General features: G+C 45.0%; 1 protein-coding gene across 9 annotated transcripts in view; it reads left to right on the plus strand.

Moving 5' to 3' along the window:
• TMIGD1 (transmembrane and immunoglobulin domain containing 1) overlaps positions 1 to 12208 on the plus strand; it is an 89568-nt gene extending 77360 nt beyond the window's left edge. For all 9 annotated transcript variants that reach the window (XM_068270313.1, XM_068270315.1, XM_068270317.1 and 6 more), the window contains 2 exons: positions 3481 to 3587; positions 11780 to 12208. In XM_068270313.1, coding sequence (XP_068126414.1) covers positions 3481 to 3587; positions 11780 to 11800 — 128 coding nt within the window. In that variant the 3' untranslated portion in view covers positions 11801 to 12208. The remainder of the gene's footprint in view (positions 1 to 3480; positions 3588 to 11779) is intronic.
• Positions 12209 to 21057: the final 8849 nt, after the last annotated feature.

The raw sequence follows: 21057 nt of genomic DNA on the forward strand, positions 1-21057 counted from the left end.
CTCTTCCGCGTTCCATCGTGCGCTCCACTGACGTCACTTCCAGCAAGGCCGTCCACTTACAATACAGTGGGCGGCGTTGCTGGAAGTGACGTCAGTGGAGCACGCAATGGAACGCAGAAGAGGTGAGTGATTTCCCCCGCCCGTTGCCTCTTCGTCATATCCACGCTGGTACTTAACGCTGGAGGAGGAGCGCAGATCGGGGGACCCAGGCGAGGGAGGGGGGGTCCGACCCCCCCTCCCCACCGCTAAGCCCAATACACCCTTTCTGCCCGCTACCCCTCCAGCTCGGCGGGCGGCCCCCAGCGTCCATGGACAGGCGGGTGCCGCCCCCCCCCCCCCCCAGATCTGCCGCCTGAGGCAAATGTTTCACCCCGCCTCATGAGCGGGCCGGCCCTGCCTGTGCTTTCAAATGAGCTTATATGCCATCTCTCCAATGGCAGTCAGGTAACACAGGGGAGAGATCAAATTACAACTTGTGATTAGACACATCATAAAAAAGTGGTCACTCAGCCGCCACCAGATTAGATATAGTAACACTTAAGGTTTATTACTCTGATTGTAAAGTACAGTAGTAAACACACCTGGATGCCACAATGTAAGATCAAACAATAAAATCATCATATGAGGTCAGAGTTTCTTATTGCTAAAGACTGCTGGACGTGTTATCCACTGGCAACCCAAATCAATCACTCAGGGTAACAAAATATAGGGACGGTCATCTTTGTCAGCTAAATTCTCATGATGTAGAAGATAATAGTGATCACTACTATTATAGTCCATATCAGTAATAAAGCATGATGAATGCTGAGAGGACCACAAGAGCCCACCGATGGATCCTGGTGACTGTATCTACTCCGTAGAAAGTAATCTACGCTGCCGGGAGATTTGCAATAGTAGGGTGAGACATTTTTCAGCTTCACCCTGTGCCCAAATTTGCAGGTACCTTTTTTTACATTTACACTCCAGGGATGCCTTCATATAGCACAATCTAGACTAGCACCAATACGTTCTTTGGGATTCATGTCAGGCAGCTGACTTCTGGATGCCATGCTTTGCCTGCCAGGCCTGGCTGTGCTTAGCACCATAGCTTGGAGCTCCATCTTCTATAAACAGAGTGGATTTTTTACGAGAGCAACCCGGCAAGAAATTTGGCAGCAGGCTCTGCTCCTAGATGTCAACATATTTTGCGCTGTTGATAGTGCCCATACATTCCACTAACTCTGATCGTCCCATGCTTCAAATGGTGCCTTCACCATGTTTGTGGGTTGTAAGTGGTTCTGGTGGAACACTTGACTGGGTTGTCGCCACACCTACGTACAACCAGTGCAGGAAAACTGGGCGAATGTGGACTCGTGAGAAAATTACACACTGCTAAAAGTTCACATCAAGCTTTTACATCTTTGTGGTCCACTGTTTCCTTTTTATAATGTTGGTCATGGTGAGCTGAGGTTTATATCTTGCAGCTCTCCCAAGATGGTTGAGTTGATGCAGATATCGGACAGCTGTGCTTCGACTCACTTGCAGGTTTTCTGCCACATCTGCAGCTGGGCAGTCATTCCACAAACCATTTGCCAGTCCATAACTGTCTTGTAATTGGCCCTGGGCGACCCAGACGTGGATTGTTACTGTGTTCTCCTTTGAACTGGAGAATCACCTGATAAAGTGGTAGACAATGGAATTTGTAGCGCATAGACTATTTCCCTTTGGCTTGCACCTCGTTCATGTTGTCCAACAAGGCGCCCTTTTTGGAAAATCACTCAAATCTACTGTATGGCACCTTTGGTTCAAGGCACCTTTGTCCAACTGTAACATCCCTTGGTTCCGCTTGGCGCGGCCGAATGGGGAGATTCAACTGTCATATGGCAGCTGACATCTCCCCTCACTGATCAGGAGTTATGGTGATCATTACAACCATTGATTGTAGCGATCACTAGGTGTGGCGAAAGAAGAGGATCCACTCACCTGACGTTCCTCCAGTGATCTAACCAAAAAGCAATACGGGGAGCACCATCCCCTACAATCAATACGCCACCCTATATGTATAAACAAGGGGTGGGTCTGTAATGTGCAGAACGGTCAAAAATACAGTAATTATACCAAAAGCGAAAAGCAATGACCTCAAAGAAACCGCACCAAAACAGCTATATCAGTAAAAACAAAAAGCGTGGCTTTTTTTTTTTTAAAAAGCCACGCTATACGTGGCGAATCGCGATAGCGGCGGTGGGGACCCGTGGAGACACTGTACTGGTAGGATCCTATTCACTTGTTGTTGACCTCACTCTTATTCCCTATACTATTTTCATACAGTTTGCATCTCACTCTATTGACTTTACTACTTGTTCACAAACTGTGATCACTATGTGATTGATTTCTGGTTCCGTCAGGTTCCACACTACTATTTCAGGGGGTTCCTCCCTTCCTGGTGTTATCACACTTTTCCTCCTTTATTCATATTATGCATTTGTAATATTTATTCATGCTATTTGCACATGTATGTAATTCATGTTTGGTTTTGTATGTGTCACAATATTGATACACGGTCAGTGCCACGTTTATGCTGTTTTGAGGCTCTTCAATATTAACACTAGCACTTTGTAATTCCTCCGGTTCTCCGATATTGTGGGCTTATACATTGTCCCCCACCATATTTTAATGGTTTTTAATGTTTGTATTTTCAATAAAGGATGATATATTGTTTACTGATATAGCTGTTTTGGTGCGGTTTCTTTGAGGTCATTGCTTTTCGCTTTTGGTATAGTTCCTCCAGTGATCGTCACTCCCCCTCCGCTCTGCCCGGCATCAAGCTTCGCACTGCCTCTGGTGTCGGGTCCTGGCTTGATGACGTCATCAAGCCAGGACCCGGAACTTAGGGGCAGTTCGAGGCTGGATGCTGGGGACAGATGAGGTGGGTAGAACTGCTCCTCGCTGGATCTGGGGAGGTGAGGTGAGTAATTGCTGGCTACCTATACTGGGGACACCTAAGACTTGCTATCTATACTGGGGATACCCATGCCTGGCTATCTATAATGGGGAAACCCTTGATTTTACACCCCAGTTCCGAAGTGGTAAAAAGGTAATAAATATGGCAGCCTCCATATAGCTCTCACTTCGGTTTTCCTTTAAATTTTATTACCATTAAATCTATCTCTCAGGAGGTAAGTACATGGTTACTGGTGCTACTTTTATATTACATTTTTATATTTGATTACCAACTAGGGTGCCTCCCATAGAGTTTCTTATTAACATTATAACTAGGAAAATTAAGTGATTATTAATAATAATAATAATAATAATAATTTGTGAGATACAGTCACAATGCACAAGAATGGGAACGTTTTATCACTGTACTGCTGGTGATTGCCAGTTCTGCATGACCACTGGGTCACCATTGTATCATATCATTCGTAAATCAGTCCCAATATGTTGCAATTTTTTCCTCTTTTTTTTGCTTCCAACCTGAAAGTTGTCTCTCTTGTTTAGATCGTGACCCTGGACTTCCTGTAGAAGCCATTGGGGGTGCAGTTGTGGTTGGAACCCTTATCATTATCTTTGGACTGGTTGCACGGAGAGATAAAATATTTAAAGGGGTAGGTTTTGTAAAATGTGTGATTTTTTTATCCCCTAATATTTATACAAACCATGATAGGAAATTCAGCAGTTTGAAAAATCAAATAAGAACACTTGAAGGATACCCGAAATGACATGTGACATGATGAGATAGACATGTGTATGTACAGTTCCTAGCACACAATTAACTATGCTATGTTCCTTTTTTTCTTTCTCTGCCTTAAAGTTAAATATCAGATATGTAAGTGGCTGACTCAGTCCTGACTCGGACAGGAAGTGACTACATTGTGACCCTCACTGATAAGAAATTCCCCTTTTTATCTCTTTCTTGCTCTCAGAAGTCATTTTCTGCTAGTAGGAAAGTGTTTTATAGTTGGAATTTCTTATCAGTGAGGGTCACACTGTAGTCACTTTCTGTCAGGACAGAGTCAGCCAGAGAAAGAAAAAAAGGAGCACATCATAGTTATTTGTGTGCTAGGCACTGTACATACACATGTCTATCTCATCATGTCACATTATAGTCTGACTGAGGCGCTATACTCGTTACTGCCGAAATTCTGTTGTCCCCACTTTATTGCCCGGTGAAGCGGGCTTGGCCTGCGAAACGCGTTGCATCTTTGGGATACCGTATAATAAATGTGTTTGTTACTATTCAGACAGTATTTCGTGTCTTACTTTTTAAAATTTTTATCTGATTTTATCCTGCTGGCGACTCTGTTCCTCATACTACTATACTGTGTCCACCGCTGGTGGAGGGGAGTACTACCCCCTTATTTTTCCTGTCTACAGAGAGCGACTTCTTAAAGAGACTCTGTAACAAAATGTTCAGCCTTAGTTATTCTATCCTATAAGTTCCTTTGCCTGTTCTAATGTGCTCTGGCTTACTGCATCCTTTTCTAATTGCACAGTGGCTGTGTTATCTCTGTTATTTGATCTAATCTGTTTTCTTCTGTCGGCTCTGTCGGGCTAGGCTGGAATGTGTGGAATGTGCAGGGCTGCTTGTGATTGGATAGAAGCGATACACCCCCTCTGCAGGCCCCCTGCAAGCTCTGTATGACTCACACACTCTGCTTATGTGAGCCTATCACAAGCTGGTTAGTTTGTTTGTAAACACTGCCTAAAACTGTTCATTACAAGCCAGGATTGCAGCAGAGAGTGGCAGAAACAACACAGAAGGGCCCAGGAGAACATAATGAATAGAATGGTATGTTTTTTGCTGTAAACATTTTAGAGTACAGATTCTCTTTAACATTGAGTGAGGACAGGTCTAATCTCCTCACCTGCTTATATAGTGGTTGCCCGAATGGTTACCCACATTTGTGACTATATCTTTTCTCACTGATCATTTACCATTTGTTTTCAACATACTACACCATATCGGGCTCTCGGTTTTCCCTATCTTCATCATGTCACATGTCACTTCGGGTATCCTTTGAAAAGATGGTGTATGATCTGAGATTTGTCTGACTAGTTATAAAAACATTATCAATGTGAAGTGTCGGGATACATACTTGGCGTAAAACGTGCCGGTCACATCATTAGTGCCCCATCGCATCTTTACTGTAAGTCTGCATCATCTGTGACACCCCAGTAGAATTAGTAGACTCTAGCTGGCTACAAGTAAATAGTGGGCCTCATGCATGTACTGCAGGCAAGTTTGCCATGCAAAGAAAGGTCAGAACAAATATTACTGGTACTAATGCCAGTAGACTACTGCACGTTGCGCAGTAGGAAGGTGTTCTTTCAGTGTAATTTGACTTGCTTCTCTCCCTGCACTCCTTGTCATGTGACTGCAGGATACCAGTAACAGTTCAGCAGCCATCACCCCCCTTCTTCCTCCCGTTCAGTTCCTTCAACCCATATATGAAGAGTGTGATGCTACTATAACAATATAAGGGATTAAAAATGTACATTATGCTACTTCCTTTAAGAAATTAACAGATGCAAGTTATATTAAATTTCACTGAAAGAATTGCTTGCGTGGCAGACAAAAATAAATGGCTGTAAATGGCAGGGATGACTCCTGTATATATGTATTAAAGGACCACTGCAACAGAAAAAAGTTAGCAGTTAAAATCGGACAGAACTTGGAGGTTTTGGACTACCCTATCTCCTCATGGGGGATTCTCAGGGTTTTCTTTATTTTAACAAACATTTCCTGAGCGGCAGCTGCTAAATCTAACTGCTGTTAGGGAGGTTGGCTGGTATCTTACTAGTTTGGCAGTTAGACTTAGTGACTGCTGTTTAGGAAATGCTTTTGAAAACAGAGAAAAATCTGAGAATACCCCATGAGGAGATAGACTAGTCCAAAATCTGTTTTTGTTGTTGTTGTTTTTTTGCTATAGTGGTCCTTAAAAGACACCTGAATTGACATGTGACATGATGAGATAGACATAGCCTAGCAAACAAATAACTATGCTGTGTTCCTTTTTTTCTTTCTCTGCCTGGAAGAGTTAAATATCAGGTATGTAAGTGGCTGACTCAGTCCTGACTCAGACAGGAAGTGACTACAGTGTGAGCCTCACTGATAAGAAATTCCAACTATAAAACACTTTCCTAACGGGTATCCTTTATAAAAAAAAAAAAAAAAAAAAAAAAAAAGTAGCACAGTAACACAGTATATTCTCGTTAGAAAGCCTTTTTTTCTGAACATTAACGCTGAGAGACAATGAAGTTAATGGTTAAACATCTTGTGAAAGCCTGCATATCCAGGACACATTTCTTACAGCATGATGTTATTTGTTCTGTATCAGCACCTTATGTAAGTCTGACATTTACAGGCAGTTCGGACTTTGCTCTACTCTGCAGCTTTACAGTGTGCTTAATGGGAAATTCCACTTTTAGTAAGAGAAAAAAAACTAGCACAAATGTGTGTGTATATATATATATATATATATATATATATATATATATATATATATATATATATATATATATATATATATTTCATGTAAGCATGAGAGCTGTACCTTCTTTGGTTTGGAGTACAGAATACCTAGAAATTCCCATTGTCTGGGATGAGATATTAGCAGCACACGATAGGAACCTTTATTACTAAGGTAGGTCACAGAGGTCGCAATCGTGGAGCTCTGTAAAAACAGCGCAGGAGATTTGGGCACAGTACACCATAGGCTGTAATAGGAATTAGCGGCGCTCAGAGAGTAATTTGGGCACCGTCTGAAAACGGAGCACAAATTACTATAAAACCACTGTAATTCGGCCGCCAGCAATAGCTGGAAGCCATATTACTCACTACTGTGCATGCCCTCCTTCTGGCTTGAAGGAGGAAGTGCGCAGTAGTGAGTCTTGCAACGCGTCCAATAGGACGTGTGCAAAATGTTTGGAATGCATAGAAGACGACGGACTTATGGGCAAGTAACCCCCTCCCTCCCAGCAGCACAGCTAAGGCAATTAAGCCTCATTTGAATCACGAATTCAAGTCCTTAGGGACTCGTGAGCCCAACGCTGCTTCTCACTACAGTTGTCCTTTAAGTGTCGTGCCATAATGCAATGTTTTTTACATTATAATCTTGCAATCTCTGATTATACACTTTCATTCCAATTCTCAGGAATGATGAGAGATTCCCAGAGTAGCTGCCAAGCTAGTGCCTTCAGCTATTAAATACCGTTTGTTACATAATGATTGGGTTTGCTGAGTTGTACTGCTTATATAATCCACAGTGTGCACAGCACTGACAGCAGTCAGAACGTGTTATTCTGCTGAGGCAGAAGTTTACAGAATTTTACTTAATTACTGGTTTTCATGAGTTAATACTAAATGTTCACATGCTAGATTTCTGCTGTCCGAAATGATAGCTTCAGATTTGCACATTTGTAGGTGTCCACTGATGTGTGATGCCCCTTCAGTGATCCGCCGAGATGTGTAATACTTGGCTGACTGCTATTGTAGTTCCGGTGTAATGTCTGATTACGCTGCCTGTTGATTTGCGCTGGCGCGCATGCGCAGTAGGAGACTGTGCGGATACATTTCCTATTGAGTGATGCTGCTGGAGGTAAAATAGTAAATATCTCCGCTCCCACACCTCTTACACTCCCCAAATTTTCAGGGTAGGGAGAGGACCCCCAGAACTATCTCTATACCAAATTGCAGCCCCCGAGACCCGCTGGTTCAGGAGACCGATTACAGAAACCTCTCTCGGGAACCAGCGGGTCTCGGGGGCTGCAATTGGGTATAGAGGTAGTTCGGGGGGTCCTGAATTTGGGGAGTGTAAGAGGTGTGGGAGCGGAGATATTTACTATTTTACCTCCAGCAGCATCATTAACTTCACACTGAGCATGCGTGCTACTCAGTGTGGAAGGGAGCTTCCGGGCAGCGCAATCAGACATTACACCGGCTGCAGTTTACCACTGGGTTATCCACTATTGTAGTTCCTGTTGCAGTTTTCCACAGGATTCTTCCGCGGGAGCAGGAAAATCAGGTGTATATGAGAAGTGGACTAATTGGGCGCCGTCATTCACTCTAATGTTAAATATCGGCTATTAGAAGCAAAACTGGACTATTTGGGCACCCCTTAAATAGTGGGAAATGTTTTGTTTGAGAATTAGGGATTTGTAAAATATTGTTTCAAATTTGTTTTGACAATGATCATTTTTTTCTAAATTATAATCTTAAGTGTTTTAACTTTTTGAAATTAATTATGAGAATTATAATTTTATAAATTATCATTGTAAAATAGTTTTAACATATTGAGATTTGTTTTGAAAATTATAATTTTGTAACTTATCGTTTTGAAATGTATTATCTTACAAATATGCAGCTTTTTGTATTTATGTTATTTGCAGCAGAGAAAGGGTTAGGTGTCAGGAAGGGGTGGTCTTAGGGTTAGGCACCACCCATGGGGTCTTCGGGTAAGGTACCACCAGAGGGGGTCTTAGTGTTAGGCGCATGGACGTCACCAGGGGGTGCTGAAGCACCCCCAAAAATAATCAAAGCACCCTGTTAGCACCCCACTGGGCCAGCAGCGCCCAAATCGCCGCATCAATTGGGATCTATATTGTCACAGACTGCTCTGTGACACAGAGAGAGAGCTGCCCGCCCTCTAGTTCTGCTTGGCCACCCCCACTGTTGTTCCTCCTCCCTGCTCCCTCCCTCCCCAGGCTCCGGGATATCAAATGTCACATGCTGTCCACAATGCCGGATTTGTACTTTTTACCGCCCAAGGCCAATTATACCGTCTGTATGGTTGTTATCTCCGTGTGCCCCAATGAGAATTCTACTTACATTATTGGATGTCACAGACAATAACTATTTCAGTAATAGGTGTATAGATTATAAGTTATATTTTCCTTAAGAACTTTTACGTTACATTTGCCATCTCCTTAATGATGGACCAATTGTGCCACCATGTGAGTTAGGCCGAAGTATACCTGCAGGATAGAGCTTACAGGTCTTGCAGGGACGACACAAGTACACAGGACAGAGAGTTCAAAGGTTAAAGCTGTCCTTGTAGATAGGAATGGCTGCATGGAACAGCTTTACTGTCCATCACTGAGCCGCCCCTACATTTCTGGTGCCCTAGGCCATGGCCTATGTGGCCTTGCCAGAAATCCGGCCCTGGCTGTCCATGCGCATGGTGACGTCTCACTCAGCGCATATATAATGTGCGCGTGGTGGCAGCATGGACTTGAGGAGAGGGAGAACGTGCTAGCCGTTCCCATCTGGAGAACGCCTGCCCGGAGTCCAAGTAGGCCGCAGCAGGGGAGCCACCGAGCCAGACAGAGTGAGTGAGATTTGCAGCGTCAGAGGAGGAGAGCCAGACCAGTCACCAGACCAGTAGTCCACCAATTGAGTACCCTCCAATTCGGCGGGTGGGGGCCCTTGGGGGAGGCGGGGAGGAGAAAGGTCAGACCCGGGGGATGTTTTAGGCCACAGTGCAGACACTTAGGGCCCGTTTCCACTTGTGCGAATCTGCATGTGTTTTCTGCATGCAGATTCGCATAACCAATACAAGTGGATGGGCCTGTTTCCACTTCTCAGAAATCCTGTGCGGTTTTGTGTGCTGGAAAAATCTGCACAGCAGAGCCATCAGAATTCGCACTCCGCCTTGCGGTGTGCGATTCACATACAATGTATTTAAAGAGAGTCTGAAGCGAGAATAAATCTCGCTTCAGACCTCATAAATAGCAGGGGCATGTGTGCCCCTGCTAAAACGCCGCTATAGCGCGGCTTAACGGGGGTCCCTTCACCCCCAAATCCCCCTCGATACACCGGGGGAGCGCTTCCTGGTTGGGGCAGGGCTAACCGCCGCAGCCCTGCCCCACGCGCGTCTGTCAGCGCGTATCTCCGCCTCTCCCCCGCCCCTCTCAGTCTTCCTTCACTGAGAGGGGCGGGGGAGAGGCGGCGATGCGCCGCTGACAGACGCGACTGGAGGCAGGGCTGCAGCCGTTAGCCCTGCCTCCAGGAAGAGACAGCCAGCGACTTTTTCTACGACACACTTTTGCGGGGGGTGGGTTGGGGGTGAAGGGACCCCCGTTTAGCCGCGGGATAGCGGCGTTTTAGCAGGGGCACACGTGCCCCTGCTATTTATGAGCTCTGAAGCGAGATTTATTCTCGCTTCAGAGTCTCTTTAATAGGAAATTTGCATGCGTTTTCGTATGCGAATTTTACTGTGAATTTGCGGGCGTTTACGCATAAAATCAATGTAAAAGCACATAGGCACTGACATGGTTAAATTTGCATACTTACTAACATATGCAAAACTGCCCGCGAATTCGCGGTAAAATTTGCTGTAAAATTCGCATCCACGTGTGAATTCATTTTTGCGTTTTCCACGACTAATTTGCATTGCACAAGTGAAAACGGGCCCTTACACTCCTGACACGAGTGAGCAATTGGCGGGAGGAGGGGGGGTTGAGGTCAGGTGAGAGGATGTGCCTGGCCCTGTCATGTCGTGTGCCGCCACCTGCTGTTGTGGGACACAGGAGCTCAATCTTAGCTCACTATAGTCATAGTCAGGATTCTTCCACTGTTGTAGTTCCTGCTGCAGCTTACCATAGAATTCTTCCGTTATTGTAGTACTTGCTGCAGCTACCACAGGGTTCTTCCGTTATTGATATTCCTGCTGCAGCTTACCACAGGATTCTTCCGTTATTGGTTCTTGCTGCAGTTTCCTCAGGATTCTTCTGGTATTAGTTCCTGCTGCAGCTTACCACAGGATTTTTCCGTTATTGTAGTTCCTGCTGCAGCTTACCTCAGGATTCTTCTTCTATAGTAATTCCTTCTGTAGCTTACCACAGGGTTTTCCCACTATTGTAGTTCCTGCTGCTGAGGCAAGTCACACAAACATAGGGCAAGAATACAAACTTCATGCAGATATTGTAACTTTTCATACATTACTTATTTATCACCTAATTGGTAAAAATCTTTCAGCACATTTACAAGCAAAATAATCACTCAAAGTAATTTGTTCGTGATTAACTTCATTTCAATATTACTTTTTCCTACCTTAATTATATTATATTTTTGCTCTTTGGAAGCTTAAAAATGTTACATAGATAAGGTGAAAACAGAGGAAAAGAAGTGAAAAAGCTTTATGAATCATGGACATTGCCCCGGCAACAGCTGAGTTAGGCCTCTTTTGCACGGGCAATTTTGTGCTCAACAAGCAGTTACCAGGCAGCAGTAAGCAGTTGTGAGAGTTTGAGAGGCATTTCACTGCCTATCAACTGCCCATGGGAAAGATGCTGCTTTTTAGACGGCTCACCCTGCACCTGCTGGATGTCCGATCTGGCGTTAATGCTATGCCCCCTATAAGATGTTGCAACTTGGGGGAGGGGGGCACCTAAATCGGGCACCAGCTATTGCTGGTAGGCTGAATTACCTCCTTTTTTTTCTAATTTGAGCTCCGGCAGCCCACAGCGGCCAAATAAGTCACTGAGCACCGCTAAAGCCGTAATTCTCATTACTGCCTTGGGAGGCGCCCAAATCTATGTAGCAGCTCTGCTGCGAAATTAGCCGTTTCTATTCGTAGCCAGAGATTTTAAAAAAATCTGTACTGCTCTCTGTAGTGAAAGTAAATGTTTTTCAACACAGGGAATGCTTTCAAATGTTCTTTTATGTTCCTAAGAGCAGTTACTGAAATTTTCATTGTTTTGTGCTTCTATATATAATTATATTTAATATGATGATCCAATTTAAACATGTTAAAAGCAGCAGATTCCATAACAGATTATGGCCTGTTTTCTCTTTCAGTGCAAATGCAGACGTGACTGAATCCTGGAGGTGATGGCTCTGGTATAACACTGATGTCTATGGCTGCTCCACACGACACGCTAGCAGCAAGCTGAGGGAATTCTCTGCACAGAAAGCTAATCGTTTCCTTGTGGGCTGTACGTCTTTCTTCATTAAGTTCAGTTCCTTCCAATGGCAAAACTCCTTCCAGCTTTCCTGGTTTACAATTAAATCTTCAAATTAAGAGCAGTTGAATTAAGCTGTAACCTTCTGACTGATTTATAAGTATTGCTTTAAATTACAACATTCCCGTGACGCAGGGCAGAGACTCTCTGGACTTTGAACCTCTACATTGCTATCTTCCTGAAGAGGATTCTGAGAAAAGATTGCAAAACCATCCATGTAATTCTTATATACTTACGGAAAAACGACATTAAAAGGGTGCCTGTACCTTTCGAAGTAAAGTCTGTGTATCCATTGCACACCAACTGTACATAAAGTTAATGGGAACCTATATTAAAAAAAAAAAATCATATACTTACCTAAGGAGAGGGAAGGCACTGGGTCCTATAGCACCTTCCCGCTCCTCTCTCTGATCAGTCAAATACTGCTCTCTGCCGCCGCAGAATTCGGAAGTCTTTGGGATCCGAGTGCTCCTAGAGAAGTGCGGCTCTGTACTGCGTCAGCACACACGCTCACGCATGCGCAGCACAGAGCCGCCTGTCTTCGGGAGCACTCGGATCACGAAGCCTCCTCTGGAGGGGCAGGGGATTCACACGGGGGAGCTAGCACTGCAACAAGGGGACCATGAGAGGAGCGGGAAGGGTCTTTAGGACCCAGAGCCTTCCCTCTCCTTAGGTATCGGTTATGTTTTTTTTACAGGTTCCCATTAACGTTACCAGCTTAGGAGTACTGTAATAGAAAAAAGAAAAAAAGAGTTTTACTTACCTGGGGCTTCTACTGGCCCACCGCAGATGTCCTGTACCTGCGCCAGGACAAAACGATCCTCTGTTCACCCATCGTGGCTTGCTTCCGGGTTTTGCAACTATAATGTCGCAAGCCACTGCACCTGCGCAACTCTGGCCACATGCGTCCTCGCTCCCGCTGATGTCACTGGGAGCTTCCTGCACAGGCGCAGTTTGCCTAATGGAGGATCGTTTTGCACAGGACACAAGGAGAACAGATAAAATTGCCCCTGTATGTTTTTAGAGAGAAGAGCCTGTCCAATTCCCTCTAATCTGTAAGAAATCACAAGTGTAATTTGAGCTCTCAGCTGTGTCAGCACAGAAATTCAGACACAGCTAATATGTAAACAAATGATGTTAACCCTTTGTCTGCTTCCATAAAGCAGGGAGTATGCACACAGCAGATTTATTGCAGGAGTTCTGCAAGCTGTAACAAAGAAATGTTTTTCTTTAAAGGTTATTATACTGTTGCTTAACGTTTAGAGCAGAGAGGAAGTTCTGTGTTCAGGTCCGCTTTAAATGTTAACTTTGGCACACCGTTCCTAAGGTGCATCATTACCTAGGTTTCACCACCACTGCCTCTGAGGCCCAGCGGCAATGGTGACACTGTAAACAGTTGAGTGGTGTACCGTTGTGAATGCAGCAGCTTGATAGTAGACATAGCTTCCATTGTACTCTATGTAAGGCAGCACATGTGCAGTGGCACACCACTCAATTGTTTACAGTACTAACACTGGAGTCCATGACATGGCGGCATTGTTGGTGCAATCTAGGCAATGGCACATCTTGGATAGGGAATTCAGTTTGCATTATTGGATGGGGGGGGGGGGGGGGGTGGAGGGTTGGAGAAGGATAACGGGGGCTATGGATATGGGGCTTTTGAAATCAATTGGAAGCAAGCAACTCTTATGCAAACAAAGTCGGTAACATGTATTCCTTCTTTGCACATCTCAAAGTTTTTATGTGCTCAGACACAATATAAGCGCTTTTCTGAGTGTTTTGGGGCCATCAGAGCTTTCTCTAAAAACGCTCCTATTGACTTACATTAAAATAGCGGTAAAAATCACAATACAAAACGGACGATTTTACCACAATGTTAATGTAAGTCAACGGGAGCATTTTTTAAAAAGTTCTCAGAAAGCTCTAATGGCCAAAAAGCTCTCAGAACAGCACTTATAGTGTGCCTGAGCCCTATGACGGTTGGTTTCTGTAGTAAAGCTCTGTGCACACGATCAACCGTTCTTAGGAGAGGTAGCCAGTGAGGTCCCGTCTCAGCCGAAAGTTTAATATATGCACAGTGGCCGCCCTTGACTCCCCTCGATGCCTTGGCTGCCGATACACTACAGTCTGCCTGCTCTGTCGTCTCTCCTCCCCCCTCCATAGCAACAGAATGCATCGCTAGCCTGTAGGCCCGAACTGTCCCCAGAGGGCATACAGTACAGATCGCTGCAGGGTGACATTCATTGCTGGGTGTACCTAGCTTTAGGGGTTGAGTGTCCATGGTGCTGACTCACTAGTCAATCTTGCTATTTAAAGGACAACCGAGGTGACATGTGACATGATGAGATAGACATGTGCATGTACAGTGCCAAGCACACAAATAACTGTGTTGTGTTCCTTTTTAGTTTCTCTGCCTAAAAGAATAAAAAATCAGGTGTACATGTGACAGTTCCAGTCCAGGTCAGGACTGGGTCAGACTATAGCATAACCCTCACTGATAAGTAATTTACAGCCATAAAATACTTTTTGTCAGTAAATGGCTTCTGAGGGCAGGAAAGAGATTTAAAAAAAAGGTCAATAATTCATATTTGAGCTCTGACATACTTCAATGAAGGTGTCATTAAGCAGAGACAATGAAACAGTAAAAACTCTAAAAACTAGATTGAAATATAAAATAAAACCGTGGGATATCTAAAAAAAAAAGTCATTTTCAGGAGGAGGATGGATACAATTGTTTTTCTCATTTCTGGTTTATTTTCACCTCGGATGTCCTTTAAACACTTGGGGGATTTTCCTGTGTGCACATAGCGTGCATCAATTTTACTGGTATTTACACATTGGAGGTAGCGTACATTGCACAAGTAGTGCAATAAAATGTACCTGAGTAACACGTACCTCGCTACCAGCTGTAAGTAACCCGCACTAGCAGGGGCGTAGCAATAGGGGGTGCAGAGGTAGCGACCGCATCGGGGCCCTTGGGCCAGAGGGGCCATCCCCCAGCTGCAGTATTAGCTTTCTATTAGTCCTGTGCTCATAATGATCACTTCTATAGATACTTTGAATAGTGGTAATCATTAACAAACTGCTCCCCATCCCCTTCTTGCACCTCTGACTCTGCAGTTGCCATTGGCAGGTTTTGGTGTGTCAGATCAATTGTTATGTATAGATTGCTTGGAGGGCCCTAATGTAAACCTTGCATCGGGGCCCACAGCTCCTTAGCTACGCCACTGCGCACTAGGTCACTTGCATAAACACCGGTAACATTACTGTGCACTATGTGTGATTGGTAATTTTACTAGCGTTTCATGGATATTCCCATTTCCCTTATTTGTAGTCACGCTCTCCTGAGAGATAGCCTTTTAGCATTTGAATAAGTCACTTGTTACATCAGGAGTGCAGATCAATAAGATGCTTATAATAAGTTTATGGAAATGTGTTCCGCAAGGAAATGGACCAGAAGCAGCAGCTGCTGCACATGAGGGGTACATTTCCAAGCTGCATACATTTGTATGGCATTAGGGATAAGGAAGCAGTTTCCCTGAAATTAGAGCAATACTGTACCTGCACATGTCCGAGATGGAGGCTGTAGCACGAAGGGTTACTTTACCTATGTGACTTCCTCTTGGCGTGGTCTTCCATCCCCGACACTTCCTGCTTTACCACTGGAACTTCCAATGTGAAGGAGGAAGTATTGCGAGGATGGACTCTTTTCCCATTGATTAAATGCAGCTTCCGTGCAGAACTGTCAGACCATGTGACAATGCACATTCCTTGTATCCAGAACAATAAATATACATTTACTCGAATTGTGTTTGGAGATAAATGGAAGTCACTGTTTTGTGGGCGTTTTGCATGAAACCTGCTGTATTCTAACCTGTTAGAATCACTTTCAGAGGCAAGACAAGGTCCTCCAGCACCCAAGGCTGAGACACCAAAGTGCACCCCTCCATCCCTCCCACCCCAGCCGTCACACACTGATTGCTATTAGACTAAGAGGGCCACAGGGCCCACAACCTCCCCAACACCTTAATATCTAGTTATCTGGCTTGCAGTCACTGCCATGTATCCCCTTTTCTTATTTCTTTCTTTTTCAAACACAATTAGTAATGACAGCTGAATGAATTGTGCGCCCCCTCCTACACTGCGCCCTGAGGCTGGAGCCTCTCCAGCCTATGCCTCAGCCCGGCCCTGATCACTTTTGCGTCTTTCCTGACCCACAGATCTGGGATAATGGTTGGATTGCAGCTATACATGGTATCTCTATGCAGGAATATGTACATTCATCAGGTATTTCAAGTCAGGCTTATTTATAGGCCAAGCCACTCTCCAACTATCTGCTGTAGCAATTGTCAGGCTGATGGTAAAGGCTTCATATGAGGCAGAACAGTCACACATTGTCAGCACAGTGGCTTAGTGGTTAGCATTCTCGCCTTGCAGTGCTGGGTCTCCAGTTCTTATCCCAGCCAGGGCACTATCTGCAAGGAGTTTGTATGTTCTCCCCATGTCTGTGTGGGTTTCCTCTGGGCACTCCAGTCTCCTCTCTCATCCCAAAAACATACAGGCAAGTTAATTGGCTCCCCCTAAAGTGGCTCTAGACTACAATACATACATAGACATAGGACTATGGTAGGGATTAGAATGTGAGTCCCTCTGAGGACAGTTAGTGACAAGACTATATACTCTGTACAGCGCTGCAGAAGATGTCAGTGCTATATACATGCAAATTTATAACATTGTTACTAGAGATAGTAAATAAGTTGCTGAGAATTCTGGTTTGCATGCAAATTAAATGCACATTAAATGTAGCCTGGAACTGGGCAGAACCACATCCAGAGGAAGATCACTTGCTTGGCCCAGTTTCATGCTGCAAACAATTTTCAGTATAGTAAAGTCCCAGCTATCCAGCAATGGCAAGGATCGCCTGATGCCGGATACAGGTGCCTGCTGGTTGCTTGGGCAACGGGACAAAATAGAGCCAAACTCCCCCCTAAAATACTTACCGAACCTCCAGCAATGTCTGGCAGTCTCCCTCTATCTCCCCGTGTGCTCAGAGCGGCTCTCCAGCTTCCCCAGTGTACGGAAGCTAGAGTGTCAGGTGACCTGCATTGGGTCATGTGACACTACGGCTTCTGTACACAGATGCCAGAAGCTGCTACGAGTCCGCTAGCCATCGCTGGAGGCTCTGTAAATATTTTACCGCCTCCCTGCACACACAGAAAGCCCCCCAACAGAGGTCCCCATTAGACACTCAGGCATGCCGGTTAGTTCAGACTTCCAGTTGCCTGAGTTCTGGATAATGGGGACTTTGCTGTATATTTCAATGCATGTCTGATTTATAGTGAGAGATTTATATAATTTCACCTTGCATTCAAATTTCATGTCAATCTGAATCTGATGCAGCTTAACCGCTTGCCGCCCGCGTCACGCCAGTAGGCGTGGCCGCGGCGGCAGCCCCAGGACCAGCTAACGGCAATTGGCGGAAAGTCCTGGGGCAGCAGTTTACGGGAGATCGCGCGCACGGTGCGCGCGCGCATCTCCCGCTTGGTGGGCGGAGCTGAGCTCCGCCTTCAGTCTCCGAGCTGCGATTGCCACTCGGGAGACTGTTACACGGCGAAACCGCCGTGTATTTACATGTGCAGCGCTGCGATCAGCAGCAGCGCTGCACTGGGGACAGCCGTGTGACACGGCTGTCCCCATGGGGGACAAGAGAGCGATCGGCTCTCATAGGCAGAAGCCTATGACAGCCGATCGCCGTGATTGGCCGGCTGGGGGGAGGGAGGGGATTTAGAAAAAAAAAAAAAAAAGAAAATGTCCAAAAATATTAAAAAAACAAACAAACAAATATTTATAAAAAAAAAATAAACACAGGGGGGGCGATCAGACCTCACCAACAGAGAGCTCTGTTGGTGGGGAGAAAAGGGGGGGAGATCACTTGTGTGCAGAGGTATACGGCCCTGCAGCTTGGCCTTAAAGCTGCAGTGGCCAATTAATGTAAAATTAGGCTGGTCACTAGGGGGGTTTACCACCATGGTCCTCAAGAGGTTAATCATGGACCAATACAACTGACAGGAAGTTATTTCCCAATAATATTAGCTAGTAATAAGGGGGGGGGGGGTTGCATCTACAACGGTGATATACTGGTGTGATATTTTATTTTTACGTCAACTGCAGAGCCCATCCTGAGACCTATGGTATGTATCAAGCTCCGTACAGGCCTTAGATTGCAGCAAGACAATCAGGCCTCGTTCACATCTAAAAACGCAACCACTTTGTGTTTTTTAGTGCCTCCTGGCGCTCCACTGCGCACTGCGTTTTTGTTAAAAACTGTTTTCTAAGCGCTTTTTCATTCACTCTGTGACGCAAGTCAGGAAGTGAACTCTTAGACCCTGAAAAGAATAAATACAGTGTATTTATTCTTAAAACCGCAAACGCAGCACAAAATCGATTTTGTGAGCATTTTGCGTTTTGCCTATACCTTCCATTATAGCAAAAACGCCCCAAAAATGGTATAGGGACTGCAAAGCGGACGCAATGCGCTGATATGAACCTTCTACTAGAGATTCATTGCACAAGCGTTTAGTGGGCGATTTTGAAAACCGCCTGCGCTGGAAAAAAGGCCGAAAAACCCCTTGGTTGTGAACGAGCTCTCAGGCCATTTATGCTTCTCTGTACTCTGTATTTACTGAACTCATATTTTATCCAGATTTGTGTTTTGGTACGGGTTCCCTTAGTTGGATATGGAGGTCATTTTATTAGGGCACTAATTCATCTAGATGAGAATTTTTAAAAATATGTACCGTATTATATTTTTAACTGACAAAGCAGTTAATGGTTTCTAACCTTTGATAATAATGCCATTACCTGTAAGTTCTCCCAGTATTTAACTACTTTGTCCTCCTTGACGTATAAAAACGTCAAGGAGGACAGGCGCGCTCCCGCGGCCGATCGCGCGCGTGCACGCGCACTCCCGGCCGCGGATTCGGTAGCCCAGGAATGTATCGGTCTATGGTGCCCGATAACTGATTCCTCTCCCCCGCTGAAAAAGTGACAGCTTCTCTCGGAAGCTACGCTTTTTCTGAGACTATGTCCCTCTAAGCGTACATTGTATGCTTAGAGTGACGTCATGTAAACAAACTTGTGGCCAAAGAGTAAAACTACATCTAAAAGTAAAAAAAAATTACACTACACAAATTTTTCCCTAAATAAAACACTATTTACTTCCCCCCCTCCCAAAAATACCCACATATAATGTTTAATAAAAAAACAAAAACATTACAATTTAAAAAAACAACAACACATAAATATTTACCTAAGGGTTTGAACTATTTAAATATCTATGTAAAGATGAAATATTTCTATATATTTTTTTTTTATAAGCTTGTAAATAGTGATCAATGCAAAACGGGAAAAATGCATACAAATCCACAGCGCTTGGTACTCAAATCGGCATCTGCAGTAACCCCACAGTGCTCAAAAGCATATTTCCACAGTGACCATCACCAGAAATAAATTGAGAAAGGTCACTTCTCCATCCAAGAATCACATAAACATTTATTAGAAGCTGAATCTACATCACATATACAATGACTTACTTCCAGGGTCCTTTTGACAGGGACCCTTAGTAGTTAAAAGCTTATAGTGTAACCCAGTACACATTTAAAATCCAAAAAACGATCTCATATAAGTTGCCCAGTCTCAAGTTCCTACCAGTTTCGGCCTTGCCCCGTCATCAGCAGGGCCGATTTAAGCAACAATGGGGCCCCAGGGCAAAATAAACCTAGGGGGCCCCCCAACATATACCCCGGAACAAAAATCGGCATTAGGGGACCTTTTTTGCAGCTGGTATAGTCAGGGTGTGAAGTCCCAATCGGTCGGAGTTCCACATTCTGGCTATCCCAGCCTGCATGGGGGACAAGGGGTTAAAAAGTTTCAGGAGGGGGGACCCCACAATTTAAAAAAAAAAAAAATTCCCACACTCCTTAACATATCCTGCAAATTTAGGGTTTCTAGCATTTAAGGTGGATTTGCTATCAACCATTAAAGTCGGCAGGTTTTTAAATGTGTATATTTTTTCCTTTGAAACTTTAAAATCGATTTTCTCAAAAACTATAAGGCCGATTTGAAAAATGTTTTTTTTCCTCTTGTAGCCACTGGGGGCCCCTACAAGCTCTGGGGCCCTGGGGCAGCTGCCTCCTCTGCCTCTATGGTAGCGCCGGCCCTGGTCATCGGGGAACACTGGAGACTGAGCTGTGGGCAAAATATATAAGGATTACCTTGTAATCACTCGATCGGGGCCATTGCAGGCTCTCAGCAGAAAGTTTTCCACTTGCCGGTAATGCGCATAGCTGATAGGCTCATTCCGGTCAGGTGGTTAGGTGCAAGTGGCTCTGGGATGGTGTGACATCACTACAGAGCTGGGGCAATAACGCGATTGGTCGGGCTGGTCACATGAGCCAGCATGCTCGCGCGTAATTGGCTGAAAGAGACGCTAAGGATGTTGGGAAGTGTAGTTTCCAGTCTCTCCACGCTCAGCAACTCAATTACATAAAAATAACACAACAGCACGGTGGCGCAGTGGTCAGCGCTCCCGCCTTGCAACGCTGGGTCCCGGGTTCGAATCCCAGCAATACTTAAATAAATAAATACATACATTAAAAGACATATATAAATTAAGTAGTATATTGCACACCCTATAAATACACTTATAACGCTGTCTCCCATAGAGTTCCCTTGGTTGCTGCCATCTTGTTAACCACTTGCCGACCGCGCACTCATAACGCGCGTCGGCAAAGTGGCAGCTGCAGGACCACGGGGGGCTCCGTGAATAGCCTGCGGGCCGCCGATGGCGGCTCGCAGGCTAAATGTAAACACAAGCGGAAATAATCCGCTTTGTTTACATTTGTACGGCGCAGATCGGCGATCCCCGGCCAATCAGCGGCCGGGGATCGCCGCCATGTGACAGGGGACGTCCCGTCACTGGCTGCACAGGACGGATAGCGTCCTGTGCAGCCCGGATCTCCAGGGGGGGCCAGGTAGGAGAGGGAGGGGGAGGATTTCGCCGCGGAGGGGGGCTTTGAGGTGCCCCCCCCCCCGCAACACCCGGCAGGCAGGAGC

The sequence above is a fragment of the Hyperolius riggenbachi genome, chromosome 2, assembly GCF_040937935.1.
Source record: "Hyperolius riggenbachi isolate aHypRig1 chromosome 2, aHypRig1.pri, whole genome shotgun sequence".
Lineage (NCBI taxonomy): Eukaryota > Metazoa > Chordata > Amphibia > Anura > Hyperoliidae > Hyperolius > Hyperolius riggenbachi.